General features: G+C 58.7%; 2 protein-coding genes across 3 annotated transcripts; one reads left to right on the plus strand and one right to left on the minus strand.

The window, feature by feature from the left end:
• The first annotated feature begins 119 nt into the window (after nucleotides 1–119).
• On the plus strand, nucleotides 120–833 carry TIMM13 (translocase of inner mitochondrial membrane 13). The gene is made up of 3 exons (XM_056337465.1): nucleotides 120–331; nucleotides 456–524; nucleotides 596–833. The coding sequence occupies exons 1-3, from the start codon at nucleotides 194–196 to the stop codon at nucleotides 692–694; spliced, it is 306 nt and encodes a 101-aa protein (XP_056193440.1). The 5' UTR covers nucleotides 120–193; the 3' UTR covers nucleotides 695–833.
• A 621-nt stretch (nucleotides 834–1,454) lies between these two features.
• TMPRSS9 (transmembrane serine protease 9) lies at nucleotides 1,455–25,148 on the minus strand. 2 transcript variants are annotated; one of them, XM_056337288.1, is made up of 21 exons: nucleotides 25,064–25,148; nucleotides 22,323–22,424; nucleotides 15,728–15,888; nucleotides 14,175–14,302; nucleotides 13,894–13,961; nucleotides 13,317–13,492; nucleotides 12,228–12,269; nucleotides 11,198–11,369; nucleotides 10,683–10,957; nucleotides 10,427–10,563; nucleotides 8,935–9,253; nucleotides 8,140–8,311; nucleotides 6,612–6,883; nucleotides 5,832–5,968; nucleotides 4,952–5,312; nucleotides 4,741–4,857; nucleotides 3,966–4,137; nucleotides 3,411–3,676; nucleotides 2,804–2,940; nucleotides 2,194–2,375; nucleotides 1,455–2,088 (listed from the first exon to the last, which is right to left on the minus strand). In XM_056337288.1, exons 3-20 carry the CDS (start codon nucleotides 15,858–15,860, stop codon nucleotides 2,214–2,216), a joined length of 3,246 nt encoding a protein of 1,081 aa, XP_056193263.1. In that variant the 5' UTR covers nucleotides 15,861–15,888; nucleotides 22,323–22,424; nucleotides 25,064–25,148; the 3' UTR covers nucleotides 1,455–2,088; nucleotides 2,194–2,213. The 2 variants fall into 2 exon arrangements, with proteins under 2 accessions (XP_056193263.1, XP_056193264.1); XM_056337289.1 differs by lacking the exon at nucleotides 25,064–25,148 and having other exon boundaries at nucleotides 1,455–2,106; nucleotides 22,323–22,583.
• Between the last annotated feature and the right edge of the window lie 1,116 nt (nucleotides 25,149–26,264).

Here is a 26,264-nt window from a genome sequence, read left to right on the forward strand (position 1 = left end):
GGCCCCGCTGAAGAGGCCACCCCCCGCTCCCGGCCCCTGAGGCGGCCACCCCCGCCGCCCCGGGTGAGGGAGCGCGGCGCGGTGCACGCTGGGAGAGGCGGGGCCGGCCGCGGGGCACGCCGGGAGCCGTAGTCGCGGGCAGACGCCATTTCGCCGGCAGCGTGGGGGCCGCCGCCCGCCGGGACTCTGCGGCATGGAGAGCGGGTTCGGCTCCGACTTCGGCTCCGACTTCGGCTCCGGGGGCGGCGGCGGGGGGAAGCTGGACCCGGGGCTCATCATGGAGCAGGTGAAGGTGCAGATCGCCGTGGCCAACGCGCAGGAGCTGCTGCAGGTGAGGAGGGGCCGCGGCGGCGGGGCTGTCCCGGGCCGGGCCTGGGCCCCGCTCGGTGCCCGGGGGAGCGCGGGGGGACCGGGCTGGGGGTCCCGGCGGGCCCCCCTCACGGTGTCTCCCTCAGCGCATGACGGACAAGTGCTTTCGGAAGTGCATCGGGAAGCCGGGCGGCGCGCTGGACAACTCGGAGCAGGTGGGCGCGGGGGGTGGGGGGATGGGTGCCTGCGGCCCCTGGGCCCGGCCTGAGCGCTCTCTGTCCCGCAGAAGTGCATCGCCATGTGCATGGACCGCTACATGGACGCCTGGAACACGGTTTCCCGAGCCTACAACTCCCGGCTGCAGCGGGAGAGAGCCAACATGTGAAGCGCCCCGGCTGCGGGACCGCGGGGGGACCATGTGGGGAAGGGACGAGCGGCCAGGCCAGGTGGCTGGGGGTGACAATCCTGCCGCCCTCCCGGCCCCTGCCGTGGCAGAGCAATAAACCCTCGCTGAACCTTTTGCATCCCTTGGCTCTTACTAGCCCCAGCAGCAAATGGATTTTCCAGCCCTGAGAGCCGGCGTGAGCTGCTTCGTTCGCCTCATGCCCCTTCCCAACGGTCCAGACTGGCCAAGGCATATGGCAGCTGGTAAATTCCTGCTGGAAGGGCTGCGAGAGGCAGGGAGGCTTCTGTGGAAGAAGGGGGGCCAAGCCAGCAACACAGTCCCCCTGCCCAGAACCCAGCCATCAGGTGTTACCCAGTCCCTTTTTTCATCAGTGGAGAAGTTGCCGTAAGATGCTCCACGTGCCGCACTTGGCTCGTCCTTCCCCAGGTCACTTTTGGGCTCGTGGGTTTTGACTCGCTCAGGTGCTGTGCTGGGGAGCAGGCGTGCTCTCACCTGCAAGGCTGTGCTGCAAACCTAGGAGTTGTACAGGCACAGCTGGGGGACGGAAAGGGGGGGGAAGTGCCGAAGTGTATTTCTTTATAGAATAAAATGTGTTGTGTGGCTGTGATATCCTGCAGCTTGTGTTTTGGCTCTGGCACAGATGTTCCATTTTGGAGCCTGCCTTCTCAGTGGTGTTTTTTTGAGGGAGCGTTCACTTCTGCAACAGAGGACTTGGGTCTGCTTTGGGGCTGAGCTCTGTATTGTTCTTGGCTTACACACCTCTCCTGGCAAAGTCAGTTGATGCTGTGTAGTCAGCACTGTGCACAGGAGCTGGAACAGGAGAGTGTAGGAGATGAAAAGTGCCCACAGCCCTGTAGTAACATTTTTTCAATCCCTTCTTTTGAAGCTCTTCTGTAGTTTATAAAATATTTCACTGCTGGTACTTGCTGGGGCAGGGAGAGTGACTGGAAGGATGTTATCTCCTTACCCGCTGGGACACTCAAAGGGGTGTGGGAGAACCCGATTTCATGTAATCTCCCAGTGTGGTGGGGTCTATGAAGGGACCGAAGTGCTCTGACACAAGGTAAACTGTTAGGTAACTGGGTATGTGGAGTAATTGACACTGAAGTGCAGTTCCCCCTCTAGAGAACAGAATGGCTACGTGAAAATGAAAATGACTACGTGAAAATGAAATGCTTTCCAGCCATGTTTGCCTAGCAGCCTTTTTACTGTTTGAATGTGATGGTATTGGCTGCGCAGCATCAGTGATGGGAGCCTCCCAAGTGGTGTAAGCCTGGATGTGAAGTCATCTGGAGGTGAGCCAAGTCATCTGGAGGTGAGCCTTCTCAGTAGTGGTCCAGGCGTGTACGGCGTGGGTGTCACTGGCAGGTGGGCTGGGAAAGGGGAAACGTCTTGCTACAGCCAGATGCGTAGTCTCCTTCCTCCCTCCCTCCCTCCCTTCCTCTCTCCCAACACATTCCTCGTCCTCTTCACCTTACCTGAGTGGCAAAATGTAGCTTCAGCGCTTGAGGTTCTGCACGATCCAGCCCTGGACAGCTGTGACTTTGCTGTAGACACCAGGGAAGTTTGGCCTGGCACAGCCATAGCCCCAGCTTGTGATTCCTGCAACAAACCACTTCCCTGAGGGTTCTTTACACGCCAGGGGCCCACCGGCATCACCCTGCAGAGAGGAAAAGGGTCCTCTGTCAAGGCAAGGAGACAGACCAGCCCCCCCAGCTGTGAGATGTTCTTTGGTGTCTGGGACATTTGCTGTGCTGTTCCCCGCCTCCCCAGGAGCCTGCTGCCAAGCTGGAGGACTGCTCGGTGATGTCTTTGCATGCACAGTCTGCGGTTCTGGAACACGGGACAGTGTGTTTGGGGGCACAACAGGGTCACGAAACGGGCCCCACGGCATCCCTGCGGGCTCTAGGCATCACCTCTCCGCATGTTTCTCTGACCTGTCACAGCCCGGGGGGGATGCAGGATGGACTCAGATAATGGCAACGGCCAGTAGCTGAGCTAGGGGAGGCAGGGCAAGGGCCTCGTCAGAGGACACAGCTTGGGGACTTCACCCGTCCCAGCCGCAGCGTTTGCTGCTCCCACGCTCACCGAGCAGCTGTCGACGGTGCCGTGCGGGAAGCCAGCGCACAGCATCCTGCTGCTGATCTGCACGGGGTAGAACTTCTTGCAGGCCTGGTCTCCGATCATGTTCACTGCTGCTTTTTGCAGATGCTTTGACATGACGCCTGAGGAGACAAGTACCGCCGTTAGCACAGTGCCAAGCACAGGAGTGGCGGCAGCACGCGGAGGAGCGGGATCCCTGCAGCGCCACTCGCTTGCCAAGGGGGACACCCGTGCTGACAAAGTGCCTCCCCAGCGGAGCAAGCACAGGAAAGTCCCTTCGGCGCGTGGCTCGTCACACGGCTGGCCCGGAACGGTATCTGTGTGGGCCCTGTACTGCAGCAGCACAGCTGGCGCAGCTGCTTCAGGGATGGGGTGTGCGCGGGACGCTTGGGGAGGCTACAAGAGAGCAGAGGTGTGACCAAAGAGAGGAGGACAGGGCAGTGAGGCCAGGCTCTGTGTCCCCCGCAGGGTCTGGCCTGGCATGGGGCATGCTCGGGGCTGTGGTGTGGGAATTGCGTGGGAATCGGGTGTCTGGGCTCGCAGGGGAGGTGGCGCTCAGCATCAGCGATGCGAGGGAGCCCTCAGCCCTTACCTCCTTCCTTTGTGGAGCCCCAGCCTGTGATGAAGCATCTGGCTCCTTCATGGAAGACATGTGAACTGTCCGGCAGACATATAGGTTTGATGGTGCTGCTGAACTGGACGGGCGTGTTCAGCTCGAGCAGAGCCACGTCGTAGTCCAGGCTGTAGACGTTGTAAAAAGGGTGCTTGTAGATACGCAGTATTTTCTCCATTTTGCCATCGATGCCACTCAGGAAAGGCGTTCCTAGAAAGGCCACCCACATTTTGGGGTCACTGTAACTGCAGAAAGACAGCAAACCTGGCTGTTAGGAGCCTGGCCTCACAAGGGGGGGGCGTTCCTCTGCTTGGGGGGCTGGGATGCGCTACGGACACACCGTGTCAGGGCAGGACCCCCGCCTCCATCACCCTGTGGCCATCACCCAGGCTTCGCTGGAATAGGGAGTGCGTGCTTCCAGTGGGGCACAGCATCCCAGCCACGGCGCTGGACTGCGAGGAAGGGGGAGGGCGGGTGGGCTGGCGGGAGCACGGCCAGGAGCCAGGTGGCTTCACTAGCCCATCTCAGACTTACATATCAAAGCAGTGAGCTGCAGAGAGCAGCCACCGGTCGGTGATGAGGACAGCCCCACACTTGTGCTCCTTCCGCCGAAGCCAGAGGCTGACTTGCCAGGGCCATTCTCCTCGAGCTGCGGTGCTGCCACCCACGATCTTGCTGAAGGCCAGGGCAGCTGTGAAGCCGCAGTCTGGGACAGAGGAACGGGCACCGGGGGTTGAGGTGACCGTCGCCAAAGGGGCCACCCGCCCTCCTTCCACCCCCAGTGCCACGGGGCAGCCTTCTGGGGAGACACGCAGGGCAGCTGGATGTGGTGGGTTGAGTTCACCCGTCTGAGACAAGGCTTGGCACACGTGGGACCTTGTCCGAGATCCCACCTTGCAGGCGTGCAGGGTGGGGAGATGGACTGGCTGAGCTGTCACACAGCAAGGAACGTGCGGTCCAAGGAGCACTCCTGGGGACACCCAGACATCTTCTGGCCCGCCATGCTGTGCAGAGCATCTCGCCAGCTTGGGCTGGCAGAACAACTGACCAGAAGGCCTGCGTGCTGGGCAAGGGGTTCTAATGTTTTATAGCATGGGAGAAGGGGCCACATTTTCGGGCGGAAAATTTGGATCCTGCTCATCCAGCTTTATCTTGTAATGCGTCTCCAGCAGACCAAGTAGGACCTGGACCACAAGGGGCTGGCCCAGACCCCCGGTGTGTGAGGTGGGGCACAGGACAGCCCATGGGCAGCTGGTGGGTGTCACTGGGGAGCCTGGGCAAAGCCGTGAGGCTGCAGAGCCGTACTTACCGCAGTTACGCTCATCGAAGCCATTGCTGCAGTCAACGATGCCATCGCATTCCGGGTTTTCCTTCCCGATACAGACCTCGCTGGAACACTTGAAGGTGAGGCTGGTACAGGGCACCACTGGAAGGCAATAACCCACGGCTTGCTCAGCACCCTCTGTGCTGGGGCTGGAGGTCTCCTACCACCATGGCAATAAATCTATCGTCAGTTTTACCTGGAGTTTGGGTGGGCTTGGCAGGCTCGGTGGTTTGCAGCGCTATGGAGGTTTCTTTCATGGTTGTGGTTGTCTTCGAGCCCAGGGTGGTTCTGTCGATTGGACTTGGAGCTGCTGGGCTGGGCTGCTGGGTGGGGACGGCTGCAGTAGGAGTTTGAGCAATGGCTGAACTGGAAGGGGTGCCTGTGCCGGGACTGGGCAGCTGCGAGATGGTGTCCAGGATCCAGTCTTTGAGTTTGGTGATTCTGGAGTACACACCAGGCTTCATAGCCTGGGCACAGCCAATTCCCCAGCTCACAATGCCAGCCAGATAAAACACTCCTGGGGTCACCTCACAGGCCAAGGGTCCACCTGAATCCCCCTGAGGAAGAAGCAAGGAGGCTGCTCAACCCAGTCTCCCCAGGAGAGATCAACCTGCAGCTGCGTGGAGGACTCCGCCAGCCCCAGCCCCTTCCTCGCCCAGTCCATCGGGCTGTCCTGTGTGCAAGACAAGAACATGCCCAGGCTGAAACCAGGGTCAGCGGGCTCCCCCTGGCAGCACGGACACGGGGCGCATCTCTCACGGACAGTAACGGCTCCCGACAGCCCCCTCCCACAAGGAGGGACAGCCACCAGCAGCTGCCACTGCCTCGCTGCCACAGGAGGGGACACACGTCATCCAGGACTCCAGTCTGGCCAGACGGAGCGGTGGGACAGTTGGTTTAAGTCACGCTCAACTTGATGGAGCTTTATTTACTTTTAAAAGCAGCGGGCTGAGGTTTTTGAGCTAAGGGACGCGTGGCTTGCAGCCTGGCCACCGCAGGTCGGTAAATCCGGAGGATGTGCTGAGCTGTGTTAGCCCAGCTTTCCGGAATGATTCACAGAGGAATCCCGCTCTTACCTGGCAAGAGTCTGTCCTCCCCTCCAGGAAGCCAGCGCAGATCATTCGGTCGGTGAGGGAGAAGTTATAGAGGAAGTTGCAGGTCTCCTGGTCTATGATGCCCACCGAGGCTTTCTGCAGGATCTCGGGCTTGGTGGCTGCACGAAAACCACGGGGTTAGCGAGTGCAGCAGAGGGAAGCGCAAACTAAGGGCTTTTAGACTGACCAAACGTGTATTTCAAGAAAACAGGCTCTAACCCCGGCACATGGGGTTGAGTCCTCTCTGAGCTGCCCCCGCTCACCCCAGGGTGCAGCTCCACGCCTGCGCAGAGGATGCTGCATGCAGGCGGCACGTCCCCGTCCCTGTGCCAAGCACCTTGCGGGTTCCTGGTCCTGCTGCCAGGGGGACACGTGCCACCCTTCAGGCCTTCTCCCTGCAGCGGGAGCGTTGCTTTTTCTAATTGCTTGGAACATCTTTGTGGCTGAGTGTGGTGACTGGGGCCGACACGCCACCCTGCCAGACCTACGGCAGGTGCGAGGCATCGCCCCGCTCTTGCTTAACGTGGGAGAACACCCGAGGGGAGCCCAGCAGGTTTCTCCTGGCTCCTTCTCTCCATTTTCTTGTTTGCTGGTGGCTCCTAAATAACTGCGGTTTAAGGCAGTGCTCGGTGTGCCCTTATTCGCGTTTTTCTGTCAGTTCCTGACTGTCCCCGTTACTGTCCCTTGTCCTGTACGCTCCCAGGACTGTCTGGGTCTGTCACTGCTCCAGAGCAAACCAACTGGTAATGCGTCACTGCTTACCATTCCCTTCCTGGAGGTCACCCCATCCAGAAATGAGGCATTTCTTGCCAACGGGAAACTTCTGCGCAGCAAGTGGAAGACAGATGGGCTGGATGTACTTGTTGAAGACAAGAGGTCTTGCCAGCTCTAGTACCGCCACATCGAAATCCAGAAAAACAGGGTCGAAGAAGGGATGCTCGATCACCCTTGTGACATTGACCTTCACTGCATTCCCATCGGTTCCATTTAGTGACGTTGTTCCCATGTAGGCTTCGATCTCCTCCGGATTTGTCCTGCAAACACACGATCCCAAACACACATACGCCTGGCATGAATCCTGACATTTAAATTGCGGACAACTTTAAACGATCGGTGTTTGAAACCTCCCTTTACCAAAGCCTCACACAGAGGAGCAGCGCTGCTAAGTCAGGCCCACAGACCAGCTATTTGTGATTTCAGAAGCGTTCTGGCACACAGACCGTGTAGGTCTTGATGGATTTGGGGGTTCTGTTTGGGTTTTCCTAGAGTTGTGGTTTATTCCTTGGTTTTTTTTCAACACCATGTCCCTTTTAAACATTTGGTTTCATGAAATTTATGAAAAAAATGCTCCCTTTTGATTGTCTTACACCTGCTCTTGGTGGTTATTGGAGATCTTAGAAAAGCAACAAGGCGGCATTCCCTAACCACTGTGCCCTTTGTAGCCCTGCCGTCCCTGTCACGCACCCCCTTCCTCCCCAGTTGTCCCAGTCTGATCCATTTGGTCGTGCCCGTTCCGATGCTGCTCCACACCCAGCTCATCCTCATCTTGTGCTGGCCTTCTGGCGATGTCATGCTAGCACTGCTTGCAACGTTCAGGATGTCCCTGTGCTGGGCATTACCAGGAACTGCTGTTTTCGTGGCAATACCCACAGTATTTCTGACCCCTTTAAAGCTGCTGGAGACCCGTGACCCTCTGCAGACAGACAGCACGTGCTGCTTGCTTGCCCTGTGCCTCACGTCAACGCTCGCCTACCTTGCATTTCACTTTATTGCCCAGCTATTTGATGCATAAGGTTGTCTTGAAACTCCTCAGTTAGTCCCCCACCTTTTCTGCCTTCGGCAATTTTTATTCTTGACGTTATCCTCTTGCTACTCATTTCTTCATCTAGATTATTTATAAATCTGGGCTTGGGCTCTCACAAGTTTAACAGAACTACGGAGGATCGAACTGACCATCTTCCCTTTAACAGTTGATGACGTGTCTCTTATTTCATATATTACATATATTACAGCCAGTTTTTAAGGTTAAATTTCTTAAAGCAGCTCTCTTGTGGCACCACTCCTTTTCCACCCAGTAGATGTGTTGCCCTTGCTCCCTGCCCTGGCTGCTTTAACCTTTCCCTGCCTCACCCCAGCCTCCCCACAGAACCCCTTTTGCTCTGAATCTCTAGCTACAACAGGTAGTAACGTCCAGCCAACGTGTAGCCTTGGTTCTGCCCCGGGACTGGATTCTGCCCAGCTCTGGGGCAGGGGAGCTGGAGGAGCAGTGCGAGCAGCATCGGACTCTTACTCGTTGAAGCAGTGAGCTGCCGACAGCAGCCAGCGGTCCCCAATGATGGTGGCTCCACAGAAATGCCTCGAGTCTTCCTTCAGGCTGACTTGCCAGGGGATCTCTCCTCTGGAAGCATCTGTTCCTCCCACGATCTTGCTGGGTTTAGAGAACCCAGGTCGTCCTCCACACTCTGAACAAAAGCCAAAGCATGACATGTGAGCACCCCTGGCAGAAGACAAGCAAGGAGAGACTTTGCTCTCTCCAACCAGTAAGTCTGAGCGGGGACAGATGTGAGGGACCTGCCCAAGCTGATTGTGGTGGTCTCTGATGGTGGCTGCGCGCAGCCGTACGCGGGCTTTCACCCCCGCTGCTGCTCTGCATCTTGCTCTGGGCAAGTCCTTAATCCTCTGCCTTTCTCGAGGGCAATCAGCAGCTCTGTGTCTCTGAGCCTCGCCATTCCAGATTAAAAGTTAAACCTAAATTTAGCTTTAATTTAAATTTCCACAGGTTCACTTGTGGATGTGCCAAATTTAGTCCCCGGTCCTTGGAGCAGACCCGCTTACGCAGCAAAATTACACGTTCAGTTGCATAAGCAAAGGAGCCCACAGGACCCATCCACGCAGGGGCTGAGCGCCTTTGCCCGGCTGCTCTGGGCTGAGCCAGGGTACCCACAGTGTCACTTGTGCCTGGGCAGGGTTGTGTGGGTCACCCTGCTGAAGGACACTTTGGCTGAGCAGAATAACGACCCCGACATGTGGACCCACACCAGCCATCCCTCCTGCCGAGGGGCGCCCACCCGCTGGGTGCTCGTACCTGGTGGTCTCGCTGCCGTCACCGCCCTGGTGGCAGCTGGGGCTGCTGGAGTGGTGGGGATTGCACCGGTGGTGGTGGTGGTCTCGAGCTCTTCGGAGCCGGGCGCATTACTGTTAGTACTGGAGGGGACCTGAAGGGCAGTGTGGGCTGCGGCAGGGAAGGCAGAAATAGCATCCAGGATCCAGTCCCTGAGTTTGGTAACGCGTGTGTAAACCCCAGGCCGCCTGGCTTCAGCACATCCAATTCCCCAACTCACGATTCCCGCCAGGAAGAATTTGCCAGATGGTTCTTGGCAAACCAGGGGGCCACCAGAGTCACCCTACAAGAGAAGCCGGACGGTGAAGTCTCCTTGAGGATGCTCCGAGCTGGCCCTGGCCACCCTCTGCACTCCTCTGCCAGCCCAGGGGTCTCCATCCCCGTGTGTCCCAGCTCACCTCTGCTTTCACCCAGTCTAGTGATGAGTGAAGCATCTCCTGTGCTGCCCTTTGGGTGCTCCTGTGTGGGCACATTGTCCTGCTGTTAAGCAGTAGCCCTGTGCCCTTGATATGCCAGAAGACAGCAAGGACATCCTCCATAACATCTAGGGTAAGCATTTCTACTGGTTTAATCATTTGTTAAACTGCTGCTCGTGAAGGTTAAGCCCAGCAGCCCTTGAACAGCCTGATGATGGGTGTTCACTGCGTGACAGGCAACCCACGGAGACCATGCTCAGCTTTGCATGATGTTTTCTTATTTTGGCCTCTGGTTCCCTGGTCCTGTGGGGCCACACGAGTGTCACCGATGTAGGACATGTGGTGCCTGTGGAGCTGGCAGTGCCTCCTGGGGGTTGGATTGCTCTAGGTGAGTGGGTCACCTTCATCATCCAACCTTCAGTCTTCCATTCCTGGCCACTTCTCTGGTGGTTGTGCTGCATCCGATGCAGAAACATGACGTGCTACCACCAGAGAAGTGCAGTTTTGCTCAGTTGGTGGATGTGAAGGGCCCTGCCAGACCACAGGGACAGCGGTGGAGACCACAGCCCTCCTCTTCCTCCCAGCACTGCCCCTCTCCCAGCTCGCTGGGAAAGGCAGGATTTTCTCCAGCTGAGCACCTGCAATTCCAGGTTGGATAAAGCCTAACTAGGGAAAACACCAAGCTGCGCACCAAACCCTGTTGTTTACGTTTTAGTTTCCACTGCTGCCCTTTGCCATCTGGATTTTGATCTGGGGACCTGCCATGGGTACACTGGTAGCACCAGCCCCGATTCCAGCTCAGCCAGGGGAGAAAAGCGATTCAATAGCCCAAAGCGCCCCTTAAGCAGCCCCGAGCACTAGGGAACATGTCGTCAGTTTTGCCTTCTGCAGCCCCAGACCTGGGTCCAAGGCATGGCCTCAAGCCTTGCGGGGGGACAGTAACTGGTGTCAGCTCCGGCTGCTGGACGTGCTGCCTGTGCATACTGGGAGGGAAAAGACGGGTGCAGGGAGGGGTGCCGGTTTCCCTGGGCACAGCTCACCTGGCAGGAGTCAACCTTCCCCTCCAGGTAGCCAGCACACATCATCCTGTCCGTGAGGACGTGGCTGTAGAGGCTGGAGCACAGCGTCTGGTCCAGCAGCTCCACCGTTGCTTTCTGCAGGAACTCAGGTTTCACCACTGACGTAGAGAGGCGCAGCCATGAGCCGGCGGCGGGACCCGTGTTACAGCCCACCCCAAGCCCACCCCAGTTCCCCGGTGCCCCCTACGAGGCTCACCCCCCACCGTGCTCTGCTTACAGAAGTCCTCCTTGAGGTAGCCCCAGCCAGAGATGAGGCACTTCTTGCTGGTGGGGAAGTGATGCCGAGCGTCCGGCAGGCACACGGGCTGGATGTACTTCGTGAAGGTCACGGGTGTCTTCAGCTCCAGCACGGCCACATCGTAGTCGGCCGTGTCAGTGTTGTAGGAGGGGTGGGGGATGATGCGGGCGATGCCCATCTTCACTGCGCTGCTGTCTGAACCTCGCAGGGAGGTGGTCCCCGTGTAAGCTGCCCACATGGCTGGGTCCTGGAACCTGGAAGAGAGACAGCGGGGACCACGTGAGCCCGCAGCCACAGCATCACCCCGCACACCAGCGCTGGGGTGCTGCCTCCCACCCCTCCTGCCGCCCGCGCCAGGCAGGAGCTGCCACGGCTCCGTCGGGGATGGGGAATTGGCCACAATGGAGCAGCCTGGTACAGCGGGAGCCCCAGCGCAGGGGTAACGGCAGCATTTGGAGCCGGGGCGGAGGGGAAGGTAGCGTGCTACAGCTTACTCAGCAAAGCAGTGAGCGGCAGACACCAGCCACTTCTCGGTGAGGATGGCGGCACCGCAGAAGTGCTCGTTGTTCTCGCGCAGGCTGACTTGCCACGGGAACTCCCCTCTGGATGCCTCCGAGCCTCCGACTATCCTGCTGGCGGTCTGCATGGCAGGGCGGCTGCCACAGTCTGGAAGGGAGGAGAGAGCCACACATCGTGGTGGAGCAGCGGGACATTGCCGGGGATGTCAGCGGGTTTCACCCACAGGCTGGGAAAAGAGCACTGCAAAGCACCGGCTCATCACAGCATCCTCCCTGAAACTCTTCCAAACCAAGAAATTCTGGGAAGAAGTATCCCAGTTAGTTTCACAGGCTCAGCCACTGCCTCAGGATCTGCTCCCAGCAGCTGGCAGGCACGTGGCACTTGCCCAGATGTCAGCCACCAGGAAGGTGGCCCTTGCCATGACCCTTCGGAGCTGGTGGTGGGACCAAGGTGTTCCTAGGGCACAGTTCCCCTCATCTTGATGCCGATATCTACCACCAGCCTGACAAGGTGTGCCGTGTCCTTGGCTCTCCTCCGGTGCCCAGAAGCCAGTGGTGTTACAGCCACCACAGTAGCTGTGACCCATCCCCCCTGCCCAGGGGACCTGCTGCCAGAGACCCCCCCCTGCTCCCCCCATCAGGGGTATCAGCACAGTCCCGGCCATCACGCTCATGGGTTTCTTTCCACACATGCTGGGTCTTGTGACAAGTGACCATGTGTCACTCGTGTCTTCTGCAGCCCTTCCAGCCACCATGTCCCGGCTTCCCCAGGGACAAGTGCCCCAGTGTCCTTGTCACTGCCCTGGCAGTGCCCGGAGCCGGGAGCGGAGCACGCCTGGTTGAGCTCACAAGAGGAAAGGAGCGCAGAGCCCTGGACCGCCGGGTTACGAACAAGATGGGGCACAAACACCTCTGGTATCTGCTGCCAGGCCAGCGGCGAGGAGGAGGAGGCCACGGGTCAGGCTGCGGAGCACAGCCAGGGGGGCTGGGGGGGGGGGGCTCTTACCTGATCTCAGCCCAGCTCTGTGGGGAGAAACCTCACCGGGACCTGTGGAGCAGGGAAGGAACGGGCATCAGTGAGGGCATCCCGGGACTGCGCTCCCACGGGCCGCACTGCTCCTGCGCCAGGCTGGCAGAGCTTCTCCTCCTGCCTGGCCACGGTGGGCCCTGTCCCACAGCCACTGGGGAGCTCCTCACCCAGCCCCTTTCCCCAGTTTGCTCCACCACGGTGCCCAGCAGAGGAGCAGCTGCCTCCAGCCCTGCAGGCTCGTGGGGTGATCCCGTGTGGGGCGGCACTCCCCACAGCCAGCACGGGAGCAGGCAACAAAGCCGAGGCTCTACAGGGCTGCTGCCTAAAGCCAAGGGGTGCTCATGCACCCCCCTTTGGGCTGCACAAAGCTCCCCAAGACCCAGGGAGCTGCGGGGAGCGCAGGGGGAACTGCAGAAGAACCCACACCTTCATGTTTTCCAGGCACAGGGGTTTTTTCCCTAAATCTGCTGGACCAGGAGTCCTACAGCCACGTGCAGCCCCACAGGCACTGCACCAAGGCACATCCCCGGCCAGGCTGTTTCAGGATAACTCAAATATGAGAAATATCTACCTAAGCAGGAATTACTGCTACAACCCTGAGGACTAAGGGCTGCTCGTAGGTACAGACAACCCAGCAATTAACCTCCCGGAGCTTCTGCTCTTGTCCCTCAGGCTGGTTCCAGGTGCTCCACGAAAAGCCAAAGCAGCTGCAATTTAGGCTCTGCTGTTACTGCGGGCACCTGGGGCTGCTCCTGACGGCCAGGGAGCATCCTGACAGCACCAGCCTTGGGGGGGAGCTGGGGTCCCCCCATGGATTGCTGTTGGGCTACCAGCAAGATCTAGCCATGTTTCTGCTGCAGTCTCGTGAAGCTGGTAGCACCTGGGTACCAGGCACAGCACCTCCTGTGGCTGCATCCAGCACCCCTGCTTCCAACATTGGTGCTGGGCAGCTGCGGTGGCTGGGCTACCTGAGACACAGGTCGTGGCTTTGCTGGCGTGACCTCCTGGTGCCACCAGCACCGCGCACCTCGCTCGAGTTGCCCAACACCTGCGGCAGGAGCGTACCTGTAAGGGAAGCTGAGGATATAGTCCCATAGGCAGCCAGGGAAAGCCCTTGCTTGGGCAGGGCAGCCACCAGCCCATGCCTGAGAGCCTCCTCCTCCATGGTGGAGCTCAGCGGGTGGGAATCCTGAGGGATGAAGTGGAGGCGGAAATGGACGATCACGCTCGAGTTTCCATTCCTGCTGGAGAAAAGGGAATTGATGGGTCCATTGGCTCCACAGCCTGGCCAAGGGACAAGCTCTTGTGCTAGCTACTGCCTGCAGGGAACCCAAACTCATAACTTCAGGCACCGGTTTCTCTGGAGATGCGCTCTGGCCTGAAATGGCCATTTGCATTTTTTTTCTCTGGCCCAAAGTTCAGCTTTAGTTGAACAAAGCCATTTTCCTCTGCCTTTCTGACTGCATTTCCAAATGAAAGAAGCCAGAACATTGGTGCAATCCTAGAAGAAAATCCAGCCTTGACCAAAGAAGCAGTTCCTCTTTGCAGTGGCTTTGACCAAGGACAGAGGTGTGAGCTCACCTTGGTGGGGCTGCTCTGAATGCCCTGGACCTGCTGCTGGCAGCTGCCTGCGCACACTCACCTGTAGCCCAGGATGGTGCAACCGGTGCAGCTCCAGTCCAGCTGGGAGTCCTGGAAACTGGACAGAAACTGCAAAGCAAAGAACAACGGTCACACACCTACCAGGTAGAAGACCCCAGGAGGTGGCACTGGGTGACGCAGGACGCTGGAGCATCTCTTGTCCCGGCAGGTAGCAGGAGCACCCGTGTTCAGCTCAGGTCACCCTTTTCCACCCGGGCTCAGCCCTGGGGCGCTGCCGTGGTCTTTCCCAAGTCTTCTCCTGGCCATCCCAGACCAACTCACCAGCCTCTCGAGAGCAGGCGTCAGCACCCTGTAGTAGTCCGAGTTCTCTGCCTGCAAGCTGCTGTTGAACGCGATCCCTCGCAGCTCCACTGTGTGCTCAAAGCTGGTCTCCACCGCAGGGTGCCAGGCTGCCGGGGGGGGGGGGAAGGTGTCTTGTCAGGGCCACCAAGGCTACATGCAGGTTTGGGGCCGGAGCTAGCTGTCCTTGCTGCCTGCTTTGGACCACGAGCCTCACCACGTCCTTTACACCCCCCTGGACTGAGCATCTTGCCCGTCCCTGACCACCCCATGGCCGGGGGTGCGCCCTGCACACGCCATGGCAGCACCCGGCACCGAACTGACCTGAGCTCGAACATGGTGGGGTTTTGTCGAGCCTGAGACAAAAGTCCATGAGCAGGTGGGTGCAACGTGGCCATGCAACCCCAGGCGGGGCCCATCCTTGCAGGGACAGGCTGGGGAGAGGCGCGCTGGGTACCAAACTGGGTGGCACTGCAGGATGGTGCTGTACCCCCTTGAGCCCCCTCCTCCCCAGGTTAAACTCCCCCAGGTCCCTCAGCCGCTCCCCACCCGACAGGTGCCCCAGCCCCTTCCCCAGCCCTGGACACGCTCCAGCACCCCTGTGTCCTTCTTGCAGCGAGGGGCCACAAATGACCCCAGGGCTCCCAGTGCAGCCCCACTGGTGCTGAGCACAGGGGGATGATCACTGCCCTGGCCCCGCTGGCCAGACCATTTCAGACACAAGCCAGGATGCCGTTTGGCTTTCTTGGCCCCCTGGGCTCCTGGCCACCTTGGCCACGCTGCCGGCTCATCTCCAGCCGGCTGTCGACCAGCACCCCCAGTCCCCTTCCCACCGGGCAGCTTCCCAAGCCCGCAGCGCTGCGTGGGGCTGGTGTGACCCCAGTGCAGGACCCGGCACGGAGCCGTGTTGAACCTCATCCAGTGGCCTCAGCCCAGACCCCCCTGCAGAGCCCCCTGGCCCCCAGATCAGCATCCCCCACAGCTTGGTGTCATCTGCAAACTGAGTGAGGGGGCACTCGACCCCCTCGCCCAGACTGTTGATAAAGCCATTAGAGAGGGCTGGGAGCCCTGCAAGCACCCAGTGTGCCCAGCACCAGCAGGATGTGACTCCATCCACCACCGTGCTTCTCCCCCAGCCAGCAGCACTTCCACCGCAGCGTGAGCAGCCCATTTCCCCAGGAGATGCTGTGGGAAACCCTGTCAAAGGCTTCACTAAAGCCTCCAGACACCATCCGCAGCCTGCCCCGCACTCGCTCAGCGGGTCACCTTGTCCCAGGAGACCAGGGCAGGAGGCACGGGAGGAACACAGCATACATGTCCCACCGCAGGTGAAGTGCTTTACAGCCAGATATTCAGAACACAACCTGATGACAGGCCTTGCAGCCTGTGGGGGGGGAGGGGGGGGCGGAAACTGACCACATCTTGTCCACAGCAGAAGGCTTTTGAGGGTTTTTGCTACGAGCACTGTGAGTTGTGCAGACCATTTCTTTTTCGGAGCAGATGAACTGAAAGAACATACCCGGTGGCACACTCACCCAGCAGGATCCCCAGGCAGAGGGCTGTCACGCTGCCCACCACGCCAGCGGCGATGGTCACCATCCACCACGGCTGGCAGCTGGCCCTCGGTCCCCTTCTCTGGGTGCCTGGCACCGGCTTTCTCTGGTCCATGCTTCCCCAGCAGCTCTGCAGGTGGCCTCTGATTAAAAAAAAAAAAAAAAAAAAAAAAAAGAGGAGGAAAAGGACAAGACTGGGATGAAATGTCATGTGCCAGACACGGTCACCCCAGGAGCTCCAACTGGTGCGTTATTGGCAGTAAAAGGACAGTCACGCACAGCATCCCCTGAACATGCCTCAGGTTTTACTAATACAGCCAGGTTGTAGGACCTGGAGACATCAACCATGGTGGCACCTCCATGCCTGGTTCCTCTTCCCATTCCTCCTCAGAGGCCACCACTGAGCATCACCGTGTCCGCTGTGGGTACGAACCCACCTGATGCCTCTGTGTCTGTGCAGGCACATTTGGTGACACCAGCTCTGGCTGGGTGCTGAGCCAGTGTCCCAGCACCACAGCCCTTGCCCTGTGGTCAGGACAGCACATGGCACCAGCTCCTCAGCAGGCAGCCCCCCAGGCTGGGTTTCAAGGTCCTGCTGGCTGTGATGCCCGGTGAACTGGTACGGCAGCTCATGGCACAGGGAGCATGCACCAGGCTCGGCATCTTGGCTTATCTCACCCCCAGTAAAGAGCCTAAGAACAACCAGTGTCACCAGCAGGGCTTCGGTGCTGCTCAGGAGTGATGGAGCCGCAGGAGCAGGCAGAACAGTGAAGCTGGGAAGTAGGACATTTATCTGAGAGGAACCTACGTGCCTGCATCAGGCTGCGGTCGCATCCCGGGACACGGAGCTGCAGCCTGGAGAGAGGGGCCTGCCCGGGACTCCGGCTGGTAAATGTACCAAAGTCCACTGGTACTTGGAAAGCACTGGAAAACCTCAGGAATCCTTGGCTGCTTCTACTGGACCATTCTGCCCAGGCTGCCTATATCCCCACGGTATACTTTATATGGATTAAAAGTGGTTAAATAATACACCTTGTCCTGTTGTGTGATGAGGCAGGTGCGAGGGTGAGGTTTCATGTAGAGCCCGATGCTATTCCCTATTTTTGCAAGCATCGCGAAGGAAATATAAAATCACAGCCAGTAAGTTCAGCAGGTGACAAATCTCACTACAGCCTTTAGCAGAGAGCTCCAGTGCGTGGCCACGCCGAGCAATTAGTACATGCTTTAATGACAGCTACGCTGCTGTCCTGATGAGCAGCCTTCCCTCCCCTGTGGCCAGCACTGGCACTGGTGCTTCCAGTGCCTCCAGTATTTTGCTTCAAGTGGTACAAAAGTCCTGCACAGCACCCAAAGCCCCTTCCAGTGATCCTTCCTGCCCCCTGAGGTCAACCCAGCGGTCTCTGCCGGACTTGTTCCAGTAGGTTGATACCTTTCACGCACCGAAGATGCTCAGATGGGACACGGTACTCCCGACGTGACCCCAGAGGTGCCAAACCCAGGGCACTTCACCTTGGCTTTCTGCCTGCCCTCTTGCTAGCACCAGCCAGCCTGTGGTTGACCTTCTTTTGCACGGCAACAACACCTGGACACCGGTAGGAATGGGAGAGCCTGGGATCTGCTTTATCCACAGTCGTTCCAGCATCTGGACTTGAGTCGAGTTAGTTTTTGAAAGAAGCTTAACGAGAGCAGAAGGGGCACCGATCTCCTCCGGCCCTAAAACTGGGTCAATATTCCTCCCTTACAGGTCAGAAGAAGACACACAACCCTTCCCTTCAGACTGGCCAAGTCCATTTCAGACAATTTGGTTGGTCAGAGTTGAAATACGGACGATCCAGCCTTCTTGGCCAAAGGTCCAAGGTGTCTAAGGACTCAACCTCTGCCTGCTGGGAAACCAGATTTACGGGTCACACCAGAAGCACCTGAGCAAATTAACCTCTGAGACTTACCCTGCCTAGATATCGAGAGCTTCAGGAACACAAAACCCACCCAGCTTTTCCTTCCACGGTCCCAAACTCCGTCCTGCTGAGGGGCATCGCGCCCGGTCCCTCCTGCGCTGGCCATTCCCACCAGTTCCCATGCTGGCTGATGGCACGGACTGGTCTGTGATGGAAAACTGTGGAGGAACAGCATTTTCTAATGGAAACACATGTAGCCGTGAAAGAGAAGGAGGCCGAGCAGGACCCAGGATGCCGCAGCGACTTTTTTGCAAGAGCTTTTCAGTGTTTTCCAAGAGGCGTCAGCAGCTCTTTAAACTGAAGCTTCGAGATAAAGAGATTTTAAAAGGTCATTTCATTGTGAGGCCAGAGACAGAGAGAAACGGGAGAGGAAGGGAGAGTCTGTCCAAGACACCTCTTTTTTTTTTTTCCAACAGCCCTCCAAATATTCTTTGCCAGCCGTAACTGAGCCCGCCGGCGGCCCTGGGGGCCCCTCTGTTTTGCTGACAATATCTCCGTTTGACAATTCAGCTCTGGCTAAGAGGAGACGGGTAGGAAACACTCTCGCCAGTGGTCCTGGTGACCTGAATGCATACAGATGAGCGATGCTTCCTCCGCTCTTTCAGCGGGTTTTGGAGCCACCGGCTCTCCAGCAGGATGCTGAACCGGGGAGCTCAAAAATCCAGCCCAGATACGCTGACCTGTTGTGGCCTGGCTGTCAGTGTGCTTTAAAGATTGGACCACGGCATCTGAGGGAAAAAAATTAACATCACAGACAAAATCGGCTACGGCCGGGGGTTATTTTGACAACACAAGTTAGACTGGACTAAACCTGGCTGCACATAGAAAGTCGTACTACAACAACAGGGACAGGGGACCCTCGGAAGAAGTTCCTAGTCTTGAGTGCAGGGGCACTTTAACTGGAAAAAACAGAATATTTGGAGACAGAGAATCTTCTGCTCCCCAAAAACAATCAAAACCTGTCTTCTTTGCTCTCCCTTTTAGCGTAAGGACAGTTTGTTTTCTTTTGGTGTGAGCGGTGCGAGTTAAAAAAGAATTAAAGAGCTGTGTAAATGGAAAACCCAACCTGCAAGAGCAAAATAGAGGATAAGGACCCTCTATAGACACAAAACGGAGCTGAACGCACGCGGGAAAACATTGCTGCGTGAAATCAGATGAGCAAAAAGTAAATTTCGGTGGTGAGAAATTAGGGGAGTATTAACAGTCAGAAGAGCACAAACTTCCAGGAGGAATGTTGAGAAGGAAAAGCACATTTACCTTTTTTTTTGTCAGATTATGAATTATGAGCGGTTATAAAATACGATGCCCCTGATAGCGAAGGGGGGATGACGGCATGACCTGAGAGGGTCGTTCCAGTCCTTTCTTGTGAAGTTTCTTCTTGCTGCTGGAGAGAGTCAGCAAGAACCGTCCTGTGAAAATAACCACCTCCAGCCATCCCTAGGGATCCGCGGGACCCCTGGGAGATGGTCACCATATCTGCTCTTCCCTTTCTTGGCAGCTCAGGGTTTGTTTTCTCCACCAGAGCCTGGATTTAGCTCCAGGACAGCCCTGCATCATCCCATAGGATCTCCCTGGAGGATGTACTTTACTTCTCGACCGCTTCAGGCAGGGAAATTCCAAAATATAAAGCGGAATGGCACAAACATCCATTTATCCGTAATATTTCTCCTAATTAGCCAAACCATCGCTGACACCCGCTCTTCTCGTCAAGGAGGAGAAGAAAGCAGGTGTGTGTGAGCACACGTGGGGGGGTGAGCACACATGTGTGTGAGCACATGTTGGGGGGTGAACACACGTGTGTGTGAGCACATGTTGGGGGGTGAACACACATGGGGGGGTGAGCACATGTTGGGGGTGAGCACACGTGTGTGTGAGCACACGCATGCACTCGTGCAGCAGGTGGGGGACACGCCACGTGCAGGAGCAGCAAGGGGACACGGCAGGGCCACTGTAGGGACGGATGTCCTGGGTGCCCCCTCCCCGGACACAGACCCCAGCCTCACCATGGCAGTTGCACCCTGTTTGGCTCCGTGAGCCCCGTGGCGCATGGGCCAGAGCACAAGACTGCTCCGCACAAATCCTGCTGGTTCCTGGCTTCAGGTGGAACCCAGCTTCTTGCAAAATGTGGCAGTTCCCGAGGTGCGAAGGCGACCTCCCCACGGCGTCCCCAGCCCCCCCAGGGAACAGGCTCGGGTGTTCTTCACCCATCCCCAGCCTCCTGTCCTCCACCGCACGGGTATTTCTCCTCCTTTGCCTTCGTGTGTCTTTCCGGTCACGGTTTCACCTCCTGAGGTCGCTCCTCTTGCCCCCCAGCCCTCTCCAGTCCTCCCTTCCCAAGAGGGATGCTCACCCCTCTGACGCTGCTTTGCCCCCGGCTCCCTCCTGCCCTTCTCCAGGGGCTGGTGGCCCCAGCACCACCAGGCTGAGCCTCTCGCCCGCTGACCATGGGGAAGAAGCAGGGGAGGAAGAGTGGAAAGCAGCAGAGGCACCTGTGTCTCCACGAGCCAACCCCAGGTACAGATAATGAGCCAAACCCCAGCGCCCCGACGGCAGGTCTGGGCTGTTCTGGAGCCTTGGTGCTGCATTTCCATCTTCCAGCACTTTTTTCTGATGCTATGGTTATAAAGGGCAGCCGACACACTGCAACCATTTAAATACTCATTTTTTTTATATATATATAAAGTGTTCGCTTTATCCCACACGAAGCAGGCAGCATTACAGGGTGGTCAGGTTCTCAGCGCAGCAACACAGTGTCTGCTGAGCCATCACAAGGGCGGTTGAAGGTCATGCCTCCACGTCCTCACCCAGACAAAGCCCTTGCGAAATGATGGCATCGGTATGAAAAATATGTGACTTGCCGGAGGGCGGATGACAAGATCAGCAGCAAATCCACCTGAGGAGCCTTTGGTCAGAGGGGAGCGAAGGGCTAATGACTGTGTCACCGAGATAAGGCTTGTGGCACTTCAGAGGAGCAATACAGCAGCGGTGTCACCTGCCTCCAGCAGGAGAAAGCCCAAAGGGAAAAAGCAGAGTCCAACGTGCCGCGCTCGGTGGGTTCCACCATTCCAAACCAGAGGCACCAGAACACCAAACCGCACCGGTGCCACCCAACTGCCGGCGTGAGCAGATGAGGGACGATGGGACGATGGCCGCCTGGGGCACGTGAGAGCAGAAGTGTGACCAGAGGAGATGCAGAGGTGTGGGGGTGCAAACGCGCCGGCTGGCGAGAACAGCCCAAGCCAAACATCCCGGCCAAAGTGGGGTCCAGCCGTGGGGTTCCCCTTACAGCTGGGGACCTGACTGCACCCAAACGGGGCTGAGCAACTTGTGGCAGCAGGCAGAGTATTTTGCGAGGGGAGTGGATGTAGAGCAAGAGGTGTCTGCTGGGTGCTGGCGCGGTGCAAGGACCCGTCAGCCCAAGAACCCCGTGCCAGTTCCCCCGTCTCACTCGAGCCCCACCCCCCCCCACCCAGGGCTGCACCGTGAGGGGGCTCCAGAGGAGAAAGGGAGTGTTGGAATAAAACTGCTGCGTCCTGGTAAGCCCGTACATCGTCCCTTAAATCTTCTGAGATGATGATATGCCATGAAAAAAAGCCCATGGAGAAACAGCAGCCAGCTGGTAGAACAGGTAAAGCAAGGACGGGACCGCTCAGCACTGCGCCAGGTGGAGCAATGACCTTCACCAGCAAAGACCCGCGGCTCGCAGGACCAGGGTCCTTTTCGGTGCACGTGGCACGAGCATCCCCTGCCACAAGAGTGGTCCCCTGAACCCAGCGCTGCGTTTCCTTAGTCCTTTGGCTTGATCCCATCTCCACCTTCCGAAATGGGACACTGATAGAGTGAAAACCCCAAACTGCTGCAGACAGAAGCTGCACAGACAACAGGAACATCAACACCCGAGAGATCGCGAAGGGGAGCTCAGCACTCGCACTCGGAGGAGGGACAATCAGTACTGAGGTAGATGAGCTCCGCCAGGATGATAAGGAATGATAAATAAGGAATGATAAATAAGGAGCCTTCTGATGAGGATGTGCCAACTGCTACAAGAAAATAAACCAGGGTAAAATAATTGTGGTAGTAGGAGATCAGCAACCTCCTACTCACATGGCCCCCACCAACAGGGTGGATCCCCCACTTGGGGATTGGCTGATAAAGAGATTAAAACCAGCCCAGTGGGCATGTGTAGAGTGGGCAGTAAGGAAGGGTGCATCCTTAACTAGCAGATGTTTTAAGATAACAGAAACTAAACAACAAAGACTGCTAACGTATGCAAAGATAAACAAAAACTTCAGGTAACTGCCCAAGATGGTGAAAAGTATGTCTTGAAGTGGCGCCAGAGGGAGGAGATGCTGAATTTTCAGAAACCTTACATATATGCATGACTTTGTATCACAGATACATGCATGACTTGACTTTGTATCATGCTTGTGGGAACGATGTGCAAATTCGGAAGCGCGACCCCCCCTTGCGCCCAGCGCCGCAATAAACACACCTGCTTTGTAACTCCTCCAGCTGAGGAGCCTGATTCCACCCATCGACACACCGACCCCCCACCCCCCACATCAACGTGTAGCTGCATCTCAAAGGCTACACCTCACCCTCGAGCAGAAAACTTCACTCACCGAAGAGGCTGCAGACCCAGGGCTGAGGACACCTCCTTCCTATCGAGGGCAGCGAGCCAAGCACCCCCAGCACTGTCAGCCTCCCTCCCGAGCACCAGCAGCCTGCAAGGAAATAAATCCTGGGGTGTTACAGTCCCGGCCGCTCGGTTTCCCAACAACCCGGAGCAGCTGCTCGCCCGCAGCGTTCCCCTCGGAGGTGCATCTGGCTCAGCGGCAGCGCTGCTGCCAGCGCGCCCGCGGACACTGTGCGAGCCTTGTTCATTGTCCTGCTCGGGCTTCTCTCCCTTTACGAGTAAGAAGATCCTTCCCCTGCCTGCCAGCTCCCGCTCAGCTGGGACATGGCAGACAGGCTGAGCTCCCCGGCGCTTGCGGCGTCACTGGTGCCAAGGGCTCGGCCAGCATTCCCAGTCCAGCATCGTCGCTGGTGCCAAGGGCTCAGCCAGCATTTCCAGTCCAGCATCGTCACTGGTGCCAAGGGCTTGGCCAGCATTCCCAGTCCAGCATCATCACTGGTGCAAAGGGCTCGGCCAGCATTTCCAGTCCAGCATCATCGCTGGTGCCGAGGGCTCGGCCAGCATTCCCAGTCCAGCATTGTCACTGGTGCCAAGGGCTCAGCCAGCATTCCCAGTCCAGCATCATCACTGATGCCATGGGCTCAGCCAGCATTTCCAGTCCGGAGGCACTCGGCCCCCGGCTCTCCCTTTGGTCACAGGGCACATTTGTCCCTGCAATTACTTTTTAAACTTGTACTCATGGTTTACACGGTAGAATAAAGGCTGCCTGCCTCCCCCCGGCCGCGCTGGCTTGACAACTCAGTACAGGTGGTAAATCCCGAATACACCTGGGGAGTCTCCAGCATGCAAGAAGTGCCATTTCTGTCCCGCTGCTTCCCACCACAGCAGCATTAGAGAATTTGATACTTTTCAGCTCATGAATGGCCAAGAAGAAAAAACTCTGACGCTCATTTCCCTTAATGACAGCACACACACCCCTCGCACACTGTGTCCAGCCCTGTGCAAAAGCTGTGGGAGAACCCTTGATCCCGGTGAAGCTGGTGGCCACACGGGGACCAGAGGTTCTTGGAGGAACCGGGGCTAAAGCCGATGTCTCCTTATTTTGCAGATCATCCCATTTTATTCTGCCTTAGCAGCCTACAGACACCAAAGCAACATGTAAATTCCATTTTTTGTCCCTGGTGCCAGCCGTTGGCAGGTAGGCATCGCCGCTCACGGGCACGCGCCCCTGTGGTACCCCAAAGCCAGCCCTAACCTGCAAGGGATGCTCAGGAGTCACACGGGGAAACCAGCCAGCGACGGAAGGCAAGAGCCCAGTGGGCAACTGGGCAGCTTCCGAGTCAACGGGATTTTTGAGGCTTCGCAGGATGGAACGCAGGGACAGCGTCACCCGCTCCACCACTGCTATGGCCATGCAGAGCTCTGTGCAGCCCCTCCTGCCTGGGGAGACCCTCACCAAGCACAGGATGCTGGCACCCATGGGCTGCCCCAGTCCTGCACCCACCTGTGCTGCCCTGCTCAGCACTGTCACCCCTGGGACCACTCTTGCGCGGGATCCGGCGGGACGCGCCGGAACACTGGGGGCTGGCAGACAAGGGGGTGCAGAGGTGACAGCACCCGCGACCCCTTTCCTTCCACCACGGGAACAAAGCACCATCCGGCTGCAGGACCAGCTGCTTCAGCTGGGATGAAGGTGCCGTTCAGAGCCCGTGGCGGGGGCTGGATCGGGCCCATGCCAAGGTCCAAACTGCTCAGGGCCACGGCTGTGCCACGAGCGCGTTTCATGGAGCAACGATGTCGCTTGTTTTAGCGCTGAGGTCTGCGCTGCTGCTGGAACCGTGCTCTCCCACGCAGCGCCCCGAACTTTCTCACCAGAATATTTCATCGTTCGTTACAACTTTGGAACGACGCAGACCCTTCTCTGCACTTGGTGCTTAGCACAGAGGGTGCAGGGGTCACCCGCCACCCCCGCGCACCCCCAGGTGACATGGCAGGGACAGCAGACACGCTGGCAGTGATTTTGTCACCACAGACAAGAGTGCCATGTCCCCCAGAAAGGCGCTGCGGGGCACAGCGTGCCCCCACCCTCCCCCGAGTCATCGCGGGGTCCCAAGGGATCGACACCCACTACAAAGCGTTACCTGCACCCATTGCTGTCGGTGACCGGCCGGGGGGTCCCCAGGGGGCCGTACACCCCCCGAAACAAGCGGATCCCCCTGGGCCGGCCAAGCAGCGGCATCTCCCCGAGCCGGGCTGAGCCCCGCCCCGTAAGCCCACGGGGCTGCAGCCCCCCCCCCCAGCCTGGCAGCCTCGGAGCGCAGGGACACCCCCCGGAAAGGTGTGTGTGGGGTGAGGGGTCGCCCGAGCCCCCCGGCCCAGGAGCGGGGCTGAGGGACGGGGCCGGCGCTGCACCCCGGCGAGGGGGCGGCGGGGGTGGGGGGCGCAGGTGGGGGGTGAAGGGTGCGGGGGGGGGTGAAGGGTGCGGGGGGGGTGGGGGGGCGCAGGAGGGGGCCCGCGGGGCAGGAGCTGGGGGCAGCAGGGGGGTGGGGGGCGAAGCCGGGACCCCGGTGCAGGGGGTGGGGGGCGCAGGCGGGGGCCCAGGGCAGGGGACACCGCGCGGGGCAGCGCCCACACCGGGTGCGGGTCCCCCCCTTCCCGCACCAAGCGCCGCCGGCGGAGCGGGAGCCCCGGGCTCAGCAGCCCCGTTCGGGACCGGCCCGGACTCACCTGCGCGGCGGCTCCCGTGGCCACCGGGGGCTTCGCCCCCCGCCAGCGGCTCCCCCGGCGCGGCGCCTCCCCCGGCTCAGCCCGGGCCCGCCCGGGGCAGCGGGGGGTGGGGTGGGGTGGGGGTGGGGGGGGGAGGGGCGGGGGGCGCTGCCCGCGGGGCTTAAAGGCGCAGCCTGGGAGGGGGCAGCGTTCGCCCTGGCGAGCTGGTTTGGTGCTTCTCCGCGCGGCGGGCTTCAGATATTTTTTTTATTCGCCCCCCAACTACCTGTTGGAGCCGCGAGCAGGGCTGCCCCAGCTCCGGCTTCTCCCCCAGCCCATAATAAGTCTCTGCAGCTCACGGCACAACCCCCGTCCAGCTCAGCAGCCACCAGCGGGGGGGCAGCAACACTCGCTGCTGAGGTGCTGGTGGGCGCTGCCGGCAGCACGAGATCCACCCCCACCCCCCCATCTGGGACCTGTCAGCCCCGCCGGGGGCGGAGGGGGGGGCTCACGGGGGGGCGGGGGTCTCACGGGCAGCAGGCTTACAGGCAGCGGTGGGCTCACAGGGGGCAGTGGGTTTATGGGGGGTGGGCTCACAAGCGGTGGTGGGCTCACAGGGGGCAGTGGGTTTGTGGGCGGTGGGCTCACTGGTGGTGGTGGGCTCACAAGCGGTGGTGGGCTCACAGGGGGCAGTGGGTTTATGGGCGGTGGGCTCACTGGTGGTGGTGGGCTCACAAGCGGTGGTGGGCTCACGGGCAGCAGTGGGTTTGTGGGCGGTGGGCTCACTGGTGGTGGTGGGCTCACAAGCGGCAGTGGGTTTATGGGGGGTGGGCTCACGGGCAGCAGGTTTACAAGCAGCGGTGGGCTCACAAGCAGTGGTGGGCTCATGGGTGGTGGGCTCACGGGTGGTAGTGGGCTTACGGGCGGCAGTGGGCTCGCAATCAAAATTCAAAACGCCGTGTTTTCAAAGTACTGTCTTCGCCTGAATACAGTTCCTGCAAAAAGAAAGCCACCATCGACTCATGCCCAATATTACACTTAAATGCTTCCTATTTCCACTCCTTGTCACTATTTTTCTGTTCAAGTGATTTTCTCCCACCTCCGACCGCACGGGCAGATGCTGGGGGGCTCGGCTGCTGCTGCTCATTGTGGTGGGTGAAAAGCTCTCATTTGCTAGGTATGGTACACAAGCTTAATTCCCTTCTAAAATAGAAAAAAAAAA

This window comes from Falco biarmicus, chromosome 4 (genome assembly GCF_023638135.1).
Source record: "Falco biarmicus isolate bFalBia1 chromosome 4, bFalBia1.pri, whole genome shotgun sequence".
NCBI classification, from domain to species: domain Eukaryota; kingdom Metazoa; phylum Chordata; class Aves; order Falconiformes; family Falconidae; genus Falco; species Falco biarmicus.